Consider the following 13,946-nt stretch of genomic DNA (forward strand, 5'->3'; position numbering starts at 1 on the left):
ACTTTCATTTAGATTCGGAGGTATGTGTCTGAAAAAAGGTAAACACGTACAGTTGATTGAATGCAGTGTTTAGTAAACCCACGCACCACCACACGCTAGGGGGCGATAACCAAGATGTGACACCACAATGAACTCAAAGACGTAGGCCTACGCGTGCTGTGATTGGTTGAAACGGCACTGTTGCAGGAAGCTGCTATTCAGCTTTTGTATTTTTTGGTGAAATAGATACACATAACCCAAACATACTCAGTGTTAAAAGAAAGGTATATTTATTTATTCATGCTTCATAAAATACGGAGAAACTGTGCCAGACCTAAAAAGGCGTATCAAAAATGTTTTCTAACGCCGTTTAACATTAACGTGAAGCGGCACATTTGAAAAGCTTACTTACCCAGTTTGCTAATGGGAGCTAGGCAACTGTTCCGTGCTCACATTTGTTGAGTAATTTCAATTTTAAATTTAAAAAAACAAAACATTATTTGTCCCTGTTCGTTTTCCATAAAATACAAGAAGACTGCAACCGTTTAACAATAGTTCACGTGAAGCCGCTGACAATTAAGTTAGCTAAGAAAGTGGCTAATGTATCGTTTTAATGGTTACAGCTTTGCCTTTTCTAACAGATGATGCGAAGACCCAGAGCGACGACAGCCAAAGCTGTAATGTACAGCGAAAATAAAAATATGGACTCCGACCTGTGAGTTATGTTTACCTTTTTATATCCTAAGGCTGTGCATTGATAGTGGACATGTTCGAACTAGTAACTAGAAGATTTGAAATGACCCAATCTTGTATTATTATTGTAATACTTACCTTCATTTAGGATGACAATGACTCTCTAAGATTTATGTTTAGGTAAAACTCTACACTGCCTTGCAGAAATCTTCGTACCCAATAAACAGTTTCAAATCTTGTCACATTACAATTAAAGGGTTCTTTGTGTTTTATCGGGATTTTATGTTATAGGCACTCACTCAAACGAGGGCATAACTGTGGAATCAAGAGTATATGGTCTTCAAAATGTTTTGCAAAAAAGAATCTGAAAACTTTGACATGCCTATGTATTCAGCCCCCTTTACTCTGATGTAACCAAAGAAGATCCAGTGTAGACAGTTGTTTTCAGAAGTTACCTAACTAATAAACAGAGTCCACCTGGGGGTAATTTAATCTTCATTTGCTGTCCAGCTAAATCGATTGCCTGGTAAAGGAACTTAGTTGTGCACTCCATAAATCTGGCCTTTTTGGAGAAGTGTGAAGAAGTAAGCCATGGTTGAAAGGAAATCATAAAAGATTATGCTTACATTTTGTCCCAAGCTATGTATGGAACATAGAAGCAATGTCTTCTGGTAAAATGAGACCAGCATTAAACTTTTTAGCCCACATGCAAATCGTTATGTGTGCCAAAAAACTAAAACCACACATCACCCTGGACGCACCATTCTCATGGTGAAACATGGTGGTGGGAGTGTCATCCTGGGGGACTGCCTTTATTCAGCTGTGGAAGGGATGCTCGTCAGAGTTGATAAGAAGTTGGATGGATCTAAATATTGGGCAATGCTGAAAAAAAAAAGCTGTTAATCGAGGCTGCAAAAGATTTGAGACTGGGGTGGAGGTTCATCTTCCAGCAGGACGACAACCCTAAATATACAAACACAGCTAGGGATGGAATAGTTTAGATATCATGTGATAACATTTATGTGTTAGACTAGCCCAGGCAAATAACACTGAGAAAAGACTCATAAAAATAAACATCTGTAGCAAATTGATGTCCAAAGTTGTTTTTTGTGCAAAAAAAAAGAGCAAAAAATGTCACCCTTTTTTGTAATACTGATGTAATTTATTTATTCTTGCTGTACCTTTAGGTCTTTTCCTCAGATAGCGAGTAGTGATGAAGACATGGAGGAGTGGAGGCCACCAGAGTCAAAAAAAGCTGCCAGCAAAACTGCCAGACCACCTACAGCTGGGGGGATGAAAGCAGCTTCTAAGAGGACTGCTAAACCAAAAGAACCAAAAGCTCCCAAAGAACCCAAAGTCCTTAAAGTGCCCAAAGATCCTAAACCAAGGGCACCCCGCAAACGTGCTGCAGAACAAAAATCACTGAACACTCAAAGAACAGAAGACACTGCCAAGTCTGTGTCTGCTGGAACAAAGAGAAAAAAGACTAACGATGATGATTTAGGAGAAAATAAAAGAAACACTGATTGCCCAGAAGAACAGAGGGTTGACACTGGTATCAGAATGAAGCAAGAGGTAATTATAATGGCCAGACAGAATAAGCATGAATAAACTTGGTTAGGTTCAGACTCACATATAGAGTCCTTTCTTGGTGTCCAGGGTGTGCATTTCTTATTTATTCACACAAATTATAACCCTGCTTATGACAAAAATATGCATCTGGGCTGAGTTAGATGTTACTGTCAAAATATTCTTATTAAATAAAACTGAAGCCACTCTTGCCTTGCTGATATCAGTAATTGCCAGAATACCTCATTATCCATTTAGAAATATTTCTGCACAGCAGAACAAAAATATCTTGATTTACAGCAACGCTTTACATAGCATATATCTATTTAGATCTTGTTATTTATATTTTTCACCTCATTTAAGTTTCTAGTGATATTTTTATATGGCTTCAATTTTTTAGAGGATCTCATTTATTGTGTCGGACGCCCATCAGACAGACGGATGGGCAAATGAAGGGACATCACAAGCTGGGCTCCATGTAAAGAAGGAGGAAGCGTCGCAGGAGGATTTCACTTTTGATGAACCTGGTCTAAAAAAACAGCGGACCAGACAGGTGTGCCAGGGGCAGCGAGCTACCTTACCAGAGTCCACAGCACAGTCTCTGAGGAATAAACTCAATATGAACTGGGACCTGGTTGAGGTAAGGAGCTTATAACTTATGTCGGACCCTTTTTTTTACCGAGAGACAGACACCAAATCTCAATACGTAACTAGATTTCAGTGGCAATCATGTGTGACGGACTTTATACAGATGCTTAGCATGCTGCAATTGTGGAATCATTTTACTTTGAACTTTTTTGATATTCTCATTTAGATGATATTAAAACTAAGAAGTACAGTTTGATATTTTAGTCCAGGAAAACAGTTCATCAAAAAGAAACGATAAGCTCAAAATGGGATAACTGCCTTATAAACAAAATGATAGTTGCCTCAAAAGTATGACTCCATATAAACAAGAAGGATGCATGAATTAAATAGTTTAGTTCTCTGTCGCACCATGCTGTTCTCTCTTCATAATAAAGACACCCTAAATCACCCTGCTCCCCATATTGGTCGCAGAACAAGTGTTTGCAGATTACTTACCAGTTTATGAACAAGAAAAAAATCAACTTAAACTTTTTTTGAAATTCACTATTACTTTGCGGTACGTCTTAACCTGAAAGAAAACAAGCAGTTCTTACAATGCACACAAAGACTCAAAAGCTAAGTGCATGAAAAGGTATTTGCATTTCACCATTTAACAGGCATTATCTCTTTATTACTCAGCTTTCTACTGTTTCTGCTGTTCTCCTCAGCTTCTCTCTACACTGACTTGTGTTGAGCAGTGGGTTTGTGCCAATATCATTATGCTGCTAAGTGAGGAAAACACTGTTCCCTTCATGGTGCGCTACCGCAAAGAGATGATCAACCACATGGACGCAGATGCGGTTCGAGATGTCCAGATGGTCTATGAGGAGTTGTGGTAGGCAAATGTAGCTTAGCAGACAGAATAAATATCATGTTTCAAACCCCCATCACAATGTGTCCGCCATTGGCCACTAGATGGTGGTAGTGGTTCAGCTTTGAGGCCCACAACTTTTGTATGACCCTGTGAATATTAATCTGTCCCATGTTTGTTTTACTTGGCTAAGATGTTTTTTTTTTGTCTTGTTTTCTTCATATGCTTCAGTTCTCTTGCTAAAAAGACCCAGTCTGTGATTCAGACCCTGAGGAAGGACGGTGTTTTGACACCTGAGTTGGAAGAAAGCCTTAGGAACTGCCGATCAGCTGATGACCTGGATCATGTGGTCAGATTTTTATTTTATGATAAACTATAATTATACTGGCGTTTGAAGATCTCATTTTAGGTTGAAGTGTTATTAAGACCTGAGTGACACAAATATACCTTACAACCCCTGTCAAAAAATATGAAATCCCTACTCTGAGAGGATCTTCGGTCAGTTGTTTTACTTTGTAGAAACAAGAATGCAAACACAAATATGACACACAACGTTTTTATTTAGTAGCCAAGCCATCTGATGTTTTAAAACACACCTAAAACTGATTAATGGATTTTAGTGTTTGATTTGTTTTCTATAAAAACGTCCAAATAAGGCCCAAGAAATCTAAAGAAATTCAAATGTGGGTTTTATCTTACTTCCTCTTTGGATGGTCATGTAGCTCCCTAATGTTCTTCTATAAACAACACATTGATTTGGATTTGATTTCACTGGATTTAATTTTAAGAGCTTTTTAGAGTAAAACAAATCTCTATTATCTTATATGTTTTATGATTCATACAATTTGTACTAGTGTTAATTATTGCAGTAACAATAGCAGTCAATCCACATTTTTCCAGCTTTTCTGTTTAGCCATTACCATGACCCCATTCTCTTTTGGTGAATATTAGGCCCTGTTCATAGCTGCTACTAAATGCGTTCTGGCTGGTTCATATAAAATCGGACAGAGTAAAGCCCAGTGATTCACACCCGGCAGTTCAGTCCACCTTGTGTGATCAGATCCTAGCTACCCACTTCACATGTAAATAAACATGTAAACACTTTACTCAGCAGTCAACCATACCATAAGCAAATCTATTGCTGTTGCTTTGTGAAACTACAAATACATGAAGTCATCTGCACCATTTTATCATTCAGATAAAAACACTGTTATGAGTTATTTACACCAGAAAAAAGCGTTTATTGGGCGTAGATTAAGAGATGTCATGTGAAGATAAAGACAGAATTTATAAATGAAGAATGTACGGGAGCTTTGCTTTGTGTTTTGCCTGCAGTATTCTCCCTACAAGAAAGGCAGCAAGCTCACAAAAGCTCGCAGGGCCAAAGCATTAGGTCTCGAAGACGCTGCCACAGCGCTGCTGAACTCACCACATACTCTGGATCTCAGGGCTTGGGTAAAGCCCGGTACTGAAGGTAGGAAGCAACCAGCTGCAGTTACGTGCAAATTAATACTGGTCTGAAAATTATTGTTTTCTTTTTTCAGTATCCTCTGACTCTCTGAAGGTAGATTCTTATGAAATGGAGATATATGTGGCTCATTTTTTTTATTGTGGACAATTCTGGCTCATTATAGCATTTTATTTGTAACTGGTGAAGTGACATATTTATAAATAGATGTACAGGATGTAAATAGAGACCTCTTTTTCTGAATTCAATATGGATCTGTGCTTGTTCATGTATGACAGGTCTGTCATCTGTAGAAGAAGTGGCAACTGGTGTGGAGCATATTTTGGCTGACATTATAGCCAAAGATCCTGAGACACTCACCTACATTAAAACATTGTAAACATCATTTCTCTTTATTTCTGCTACTGTAAAGCGTCTCTTAAACGTTTCTGAACAGGTTTAGCGTTTTTTTTTTCTTTCTGTCAGATGTGAAAAGAGCTTTGTGACCATCCAGTCCAGTGTGTCTAAGACAGCACTAAAGGAAAAAGAGCAGGAGAAATTCACCCAAGGCCCCAAGAAACCAGGAGCAGAGCAAAACAAGAGCAAAGACTTTGACAAGTTCCAACTCTATTTTGACTTCACCTGCAACGTCCAGCGCATCCAGCCTCATCAGGTAACAAGATGCACCACTAAAATTTGCCATTCTCACAAGCACAGGATAGATTAGTGCTAGCTACAGTAACTGGTCCTTTTGCTAAAGATGTGTAACAAGCATTACAAAAATCTAATCTTTTATTGCAGCAGCATAATCTCACAGTGAAAAATAAGCAATCAGTAGGCATGTATTGTGGATGAGGAGTTCTTTATAACATCTTGATTCTGGATGATCTCTGGATCATCCAGAATCCTGGGTCCTCTTGTATGTACATTTTTTTTTAGCTCACCCATTTCTGATTTTCTGCAGAATTTACATTTGTGGATTAAGATGACCATGGACATACACTGCTCAAAAAAATAAAGGAAACACTCAAACAACACATCCTAGATCTGAATGAATGAAATATTCTCATTGAATACTTTGTTCTGTACAAAGTTGAATGTGCTGACAACAAAATCACACAAAAGTCATCAATGGAAATCAAATTTATTAACCAATGGAGGCCTGGATTTGGAGTCACACATAAAATTAAAGTGGAAAAACACACTAGAGGCTGATCCAGCTTTGATGTAATGTCCTTAAAACAAGTCAAAATGAGGCTCAGTATTGTGTGTGGCCTCCATGTGTCTGTATGACCTCCCTACAACGCCTGGTCATGCTCCTGATGAGATGGTCTCCTGAGGGATCTCCTCCCAGACCTGGACTTAAGCATCCACCAACTCCTGGACAGTCTGTGGAGCAACGTGACGTTGGTGGATGGAGCGAGACATGATGTTCCAGATGTGCTCAATCAGATTCAGGTCTGGGGAACGGGCGGGCCAGTCCATAGCTTCAATGTCTTCATGTTGCAGGAACTGCTGACACACTCCAGCTACATGAGGTCTAGCATTGTCCTGCATTAGGAGGAACGCAGGTCCAACCGCACCAGCATATGGTCTCACAAGGGGTCTGAGGATCTCATCTCGGTACCTAATGGCAGTCAGGCTACCTCTGGCGAGCACATGGAGGGCCATGCGGCCCTCCAAAGAAATACCACCCCACACCATTACTGACCCACTGCCAAACCAGTCATGCTGAAGGATGTTGCAGGCAGCAGATCACTCTCCACGGTGTCTCCAGACTCTGTCACGTCTGTCACATGTGCTCAGTGTGAACCTGTTTTCATCTGTGAAGAGCACAGGGCGCCAGTGGTGAATTTGCCAATCCTGGTGTTCTCTAGCAAATGCCAAGCGTCCTGCACGGTGTTGGGCTGTGAGCACAACCCCCATTTGTGGACGTCAGGTCCTCATACCATCCTCATGGAGTCGGTTTCTAACCATTTGTGCAGACACATGTACATTTGTGGCCTGCTGGAGGTCATTTTGCAGGGCTCTGGCTGTGCTCCTCCTGTTCCTCCTTGCACAAAGGTGGAGGTAGCAGTCCTGCTGCTGGGTTGTTGCCCTCCTACGGCCTCCTCCACGTCTCCTGGTTTACTGGTCTGTCTCCTGGTAGCGCCTCCAGGCTCTGGACACTACGCTGACAGACACAGCAAATCTTCTTGCCACAGCTCGCATTGATGTGCCATCCTGGATGAGCTGCACTACCTGAGCCACTTGTGTGGGTTGTAGAGTCCGTCTCATGCTACCACGAGTGTGAAAGCACCACCAACATTCAAAAGTGACCAAAACATCAGCCAGAAAGCATAGGTACTGAGAAGTGGTCTGTGGTCCCCACCTGCAGAACCCCTCCTTTATTGAGTGTGTCTTGCTAATCGCCAAAGATTTCCCCCTGTTGTCTATTTCATTTGAACAACAGGATGTGAAATTGATTGTCAATCAGTGTTGCTTCCTAAGTGGACAGTTTGATTTCACAGAAGTTTGATTTACTTGGAGTTATATTGTGTTGTTTAAGTGTTCCTTTTATTTTTTTGAGCAGTGTATATTGATTTTGTATCTATTAAACCATTTCTGGGTGGATTTGCTGCATTTTTCTAACTGAGCTCTGGAGACATTTTTACCTCCCTTACTATCTAGCTGATGGTGAGTGGAATCAAGATAATAATAATAAATAGTTATTATTATTATTATTATTATTAAATAGTTATTATTCACCACTCCCCAGGGGAGTGGTGGCCTAGTGGTTAGAACAGGAGGTGTGTGTTCCAGAGGGGACACAAGGGGCCAGGTTTGTATCCCACAGATTGCCACTCTGGGTCCCTGAGCAAGACCGTTAGCCCCAGAATGCTCCCCGGGCGCCGCACAATGGCAGCCCACTGCTCCCTGTAAGGGATGGGTTAAATGCAGAGGACACATTTCGTTGTAATGTACATGTGCAATGACCAATAAAGGTGATTATTATAAAAAAAAAAGATAAATATGGGTCCTCATACTGCCTAGTGGCCACTGGCTAACAGTAATGCTCCAGGGGAGACGGAAAGTCATAGATTACTAAAAATATGTTTTAGAAACTCTGTTCAACTTGAAAAAGTAAAGTATGAAGTAGAGCTGCACAATACATCGAAGTGCAAACATCATCTCTATATCGGTCTCTGTAATGTTTAAATTGCAACGGAATATTCAGATGCAACACTTGGTAGGATATTTTATTTCAGTTATTATACATTCACATTTTTCATAATGATTAATATATTTGGCCAGTTGGATGAACTATAACAGCCCTTAGTAGCAGACTTGATGTATATTATTGTGGTTTAGTAAAGCTGATGGGGACATTGTGTATTAGTAAAGAAACATGAAAGAATCTGATTAAAGTAGGTTAATCAGAATTGATATCGTTATTTTTCAATTTTCAGTAGTAGTATTGCAATTACATGTTTTCCTGATATTGTATTGCTGTCTTATAATTTTAAGATCGAGTTACTTTTATTTTTGAGGCTAAGTTACCAACAATATTTACAACAGTATTTTTGTCTAAGACAAATATTTCTTTTGTCTAAAATAAATTATAGCTTGGATTTCTTTAAAATCTTCAGTGTAAAATTATGCCACTGCATTAAAAGCTGAAGCTTTTTACACATTATTGTACCTGCCAGTAGATATGACTAGCACTGTATGTGGTGTATTAGGACTAGAGCAGACGAGACGTTTGCCTGTAGTGACAAATAATTACACAACTTAAAGAGAACAGGTATGAAACAAATAGCCACTGCATTGAATCTGCTGGGCCATAATTAGTTTTGTTGTCCCATCCTATGTGTTCTTCACGCCTACCTGATAAACACCTACACACACCTATAAATTAACACACTCCCTCTGTTTGTGTCATCGGTGCTTGCTTCCTGTGTGCGTGTTCTGAATGCTACCCATGTCAGTCACAGTTAGTCTTGTCTGTGCCTTCATATTTGCCCCTCCTGTGCCCCGCTGTGCCTCCTCGGCTCCCCCTCGGTCCCTCTAGTGACTGGTGGGTTACTCAGAGTTGGTCCCAGGCCTCATGTGTCACCACAGCTTCCATCACCCGCTGTTTCTGCCACGCCACACTCTCTGGCAACCACGCTCTGCCCTACAGTCATTTAATCACATACACACAGGCATGCACACACTTGCTGACACACAAGCACACCCTGCAAGTCCCCTCGTTCTCTCTTCTTAACATATGTGACATGTCCCCTGCCGACATGCCATTGGATTAGGAAGCTTTGATTGACAGGCGGTCCTCTGTGGTGACAGCCTCTGCTGCTGGGCCCACAGGCGGACAAAAGGATGGGGAAGAGGGAGTGGGGGCAGTAAAAGAAAGAAAGCACGGAGAGACGAGCGACGCTGAGGTGCGTCTGTCACTTATCTCTCATGCTCTCCTCTGATCTGCCTCATTCCTCTTTTTCTGACTAAACCTCATCCCTCCAATCCAATCCACACCTCACCTCCCCTACCCTCCCCTCCCACTTGTCTTCTGTGTATGCAAGGCATTTAATTCGATGACTCGCCTTTGTCACGCAGCGTTAACCCACAGGCTGCTGTGACCCTGTTAGCTGTCAGATTCCGGCTAAAATGAACCTTTTCTAGCCACGAAGTTGGCAGGGGGAGGAAGCAGGTGAGAGATGTGTTTTGACAGAAGGCATGTGTGTTTGTGCACACTTGCCTGTATGCTTTAGCACATTATATTAAGCCTCAGCTCTTTTTTTGTGGAAGGAAAAGGACAAGACGAGGTAGTTATTGTCCCTGGGAACTCTTAATGAGTCCCTGAAATTAAAAGCAACTAATAAACTTAATGAACCTTGAACTTATATGGAAGGAGGAGTGGAAGGAGCGTATGGTTTTTGAAGCATTTTTTAAACATTTATAGATAAATACATCTTATTTATATCAGTATATTTGTGTATGTTTTTAATTTATTTTTCTTCTTGTTGATGATTGTTAATGTGGAATCAATGACACAGAACTGGGTTATGCTGCATGGGAGCATAAAGATGCTTTACATGCTTTCATCAATTTAGATCTGCTAATTTTACTTTTGCTGTGGTTCACTGATCACTGAAGCAATGAAAAAATGCTTTTTGAAAATAACAAAAAACAAAAATAGAATTTCAGGGAGATTTCTCTTTATAGCTCCGTTAATGAACCCTATTAAACATCGTAACAGCCCTAAAAGGTTTTTTTTTCTGATATAGAAAAGTCTGATTACAAAAACATGATAATTATTTCCATAAAATGCTGCTGTCATTTTTTTAGATAAAATGTCAGCAGCTTTATAAAATCATATGAGGCCTGTTAAGGGGAAGCTCTGGCATTCAGCTTGTCTGAAAGTATAACGCTCATCCCAGATGTAATCCCATTAGACTTGATTTGAGCCTTCTTTTGAAGGGTACACATTTACCTTATAGCCATTAGACTCCAGCATGCTCTGCAAGGTGCCAGGGCAGATTTATTGAATGCGGAGGAACGCTGTTCTTAATGCGATTTGCACTCTGATCAAACAGGAGTTTAGCACATCTGATTGGGATTCGCCTGCAGAGGAGCTCAAACAATAGAAAATGCTTCATCAGTTAAGCAGAATTGTGTGATAAATAGTAACTTTGATTTTGAGGTTACACATATGTAAAACATTGCATTTGTGTTTCTGGTTTGTTAATATAATGACTATGCAGTGCCTTGTAAAAATATTCACCAGTTGAACTTTTTCATGCTTGCTCATTTTACAACCATAAACTTCAATGTAAGTTTAAGGAGTTTTTAATGTGATAAATTCACACCAAGTAGTGCACAGTTGTAAGGAAAAGGAAAAGTTTTCAGATTTTTTTTGACAAATAAATCTTAGAAGTGAGTCATACAATTGAATTCAGCCTGGCTGAGTGAGTACCTCGTAAAACCACCTTTTACACACCTAGAGACGGAAACTTTTGCCCATTTTTCTTAGCAAAATATTCATATTTCAGTCATATTGGATGAAGAGTGTCTGTCAACAGCAATTTGACATCGACATCGAAGGAAAGACCATCAACAAGAAACACTAAACCTTTAAGTTTTGCTCAAAAACAGACCTCAATATGTCAAATGCCTAAAGACATTGCATAAAATAAACAAATGTTAAAATGCTGACATAAAATGCAACTTTTAATCCAAATTTAAAATCAAATTTAATTATGAATTGTTTGAAATAGTAAAACCCGAATCTTTTTTAACTCAACACCGATATTGTAAAAAAAAGAAAAAAGTCATAAAAGTTGAAATAGAGGTTGAAAAAAGTATGGAAATTTGAAATGGAAATAATGTAGGAACCCTGCTGATAGTGCCAAGTGTAACAAAAAATCAGCAGACAGCTTGATTCCACTCTAATAAACCCCATTTAGCCCTATATTGCTGCACACCAGCAAGGTCAAAAACAGTGGAAATTCTCTGTGAACGTTTGTCAGTGTGCAATCATCTGTTTGCTGTTGATATGGTGGATGGATGGATGTGTTGATGACAGTATACCTCTACAGAGCAGATGAGCGAGAGGAAGAGACAGAAAGAGGATAGTTGTTGGCCGACTGCCTCCGCTTTGGGGCTGGTGAAAGGATTAAGGAAAGCACAGAGGAAAGATTGTCTTTCTGGTCTTGTCAGGATTTGACTAGCACTTGGCTTCCTGTCACTGCTGGGATGTTTAATACATAAACGTATTTACACTCTGCTTCACATCCCTCTTTCATATCACGCCATCTCTCACCAGCAATCAAGCGCAAAGAGAAACTGAGATTTATAGATGGACTGTAGCTGTATCCTGTCCTTGGGAAAGACTGTGCTGCAAAAATAATAAAACAGGGCAAAGGATAACATTTCTCTAGTCTTAAAGGCCGTAGCGTTTAGATGCTATCAACCAGGTAGAGAGATGTTTTTTAGAGATTTATTTTCTTTAAGTTAGAAGATCTCAATAAGCAACAACTTGCATGGGTTAGGGGAAGTGAACGAAGGTTTATGGTCTTCATTTTAACATTGGCTGTTTTAAATCTGAACTGGTTATAACTGGTTATTACATTATCATTTCCAGCATCATTTCCAGCACACGCCACAATTATTAAACCTCTGGTAAAAATGTCTTAAAAGGCTTAAACATTTCATGAGATAGTGATCTTTAACCACTTCTGATTGCATCATTTCTCTAGATCAGCTTAAACTTCAGCGCACTTTAGTTTTTCTGTAGGATTTAGGACTGGGAGGTCGAAGAATATTGTTTGTGTTTCCCGTGATGCATTTCTGTGTTGATTTGGCCCGACGTTTTTGATCAGCATCTTGCTGGAAGACTCATTGTAATCAAATGTCAGTTTTCTGGTGGAGACAATATGTTTTTTTTACTCCTAATATACTGGTATTTAAAGAAGTGCATGACAGGGTTTCCTATGTCTTTGGGAGAAAAACGTGCCCGCAGCATCACAGATCCACCACCATATTTAACAGTGAGGTTGAGGCATTTTCCACATGTTTATCGTTTGTTTCGCATCAGGAGTGTTTGTTACCAAAAAACGAAATCTTACACCCCTGTGTCACACTATTGAAGATCTGGCCTTTATTTAGATGGCCTAGGAAGACATGATGTCATGCTAAAATAAAACTCCCGCTTCGCCTTACATCACATATGAGATTGTCACAGATGTTTTGGACATGTGAAAAATTCCACTGCATTTGCATAACAGTTTACCGACAGCATGTGTACCGCACATATGCGCCACTGCAACAGAATTAACGCAACCCAGTATTAACTTTACATAATCTGACACTACGTTATGCAGAGACTCCCCTTGGGGATCCAGTATGCGTGAAACTAAAAGTTAAACTTGTGGCTTCACTTGCTGTCTCATTTATTTTGCCTATAATTATCTGACCACTTGGTATTTCTCATTGAGAATTGAAATTTCATTAACAGCTGACCGTTTGACAATAAAAAATTAGAGCTAAACAGGACAGTAACAGCACATAAAAATAATATACAGGGTCATGATGCAGCAGATCACTGTGAATTCTACACCACTGATGCCACTATAGACATGTACTACTCAGAATGGGAGCACATCAAAAGCAACATGCATACTTCAATGACGTAACATGACTTCCTTCTCATTTCCCCGTCACAACACTTGTTTTTCAAAACACTAGCTTGCATGGCAAGATAGGGACCAGGCTTTAATCTAATCTGACTATAGCACACAGCTCCAGGTAGAGCCACAGTAGTTTTTAGCAGTTTCTGGGTGTTTTCATTTGTCATGGTAGGACTGCAAGAGTTTTCCTGTCATGTCTATAAACAACTGCTTGGCATGTAGATCACTTCTGAAGGTTGTTACCCCTCATGGCTGCAGTCCTGGCAGCTCTGGAAAAATTATTTGTACCTCTTTTCCAGGCTCGTCCCTCTGAGGGGTAGCAAGATGAACTTGGGTCTTCGTCCAGCCTTATTTGTCACCGGTGCTCTTTTTTTTTTAATTATTACTCTGACTGTAGCTTTGGGCAAGTTTAGGTGAGCTGCTGTTTTCTTGGAGCCATTTACAGACTCCTGATACTGATGGATTATCGATAAAAAGGTTTTAGACTTTCATCAATTTGAAAAGTAAGGTATAAATTACAAAAACCTTCAATTACATTGTTTTTACAGGTATTGTTAAGGGTGCCAATAGCCGGTGATTTGGTTAAAACAAACTTTTCTTAATTTGTGCTTTTCTCTCCCCACAGAACAACTGTACTTTCTAAAGGTTTCAACTTGAG

At 39.8% G+C, this 13,946-nt stretch overlaps 1 protein-coding gene across 1 annotated transcript in view; it reads left to right on the plus strand.

Annotated features, from left to right (window-relative positions):
• Window positions 1–338: 338 nt before the first annotated feature.
• The window catches only part of srbd1 (S1 RNA binding domain 1), an 84,519-nt gene continuing 70,911 nt past the window's right edge, over window positions 339–13,946 (plus strand). Inside the window, exons 1-8 of the mRNA XM_047351793.1 lie at window positions 339–694; window positions 1,860–2,247; window positions 2,642–2,881; window positions 3,537–3,703; window positions 3,911–4,028; window positions 5,015–5,153; window positions 5,426–5,522; window positions 5,613–5,799. Coding sequence (XP_047207749.1) covers window positions 621–694; window positions 1,860–2,247; window positions 2,642–2,881; window positions 3,537–3,703; window positions 3,911–4,028; window positions 5,015–5,153; window positions 5,426–5,522; window positions 5,613–5,799 — 1,410 coding nt within the window. The 5' untranslated portion in view covers window positions 339–620. The remainder of the gene's footprint in view (window positions 695–1,859; window positions 2,248–2,641; window positions 2,882–3,536; window positions 3,704–3,910; window positions 4,029–5,014; window positions 5,154–5,425; window positions 5,523–5,612; window positions 5,800–13,946) is intronic.

This window comes from Girardinichthys multiradiatus, chromosome 22, assembly GCF_021462225.1.
Source record: "Girardinichthys multiradiatus isolate DD_20200921_A chromosome 22, DD_fGirMul_XY1, whole genome shotgun sequence".
Classification (NCBI taxonomy): Eukaryota; Metazoa; Chordata; class Actinopteri; order Cyprinodontiformes; family Goodeidae; genus Girardinichthys; species Girardinichthys multiradiatus.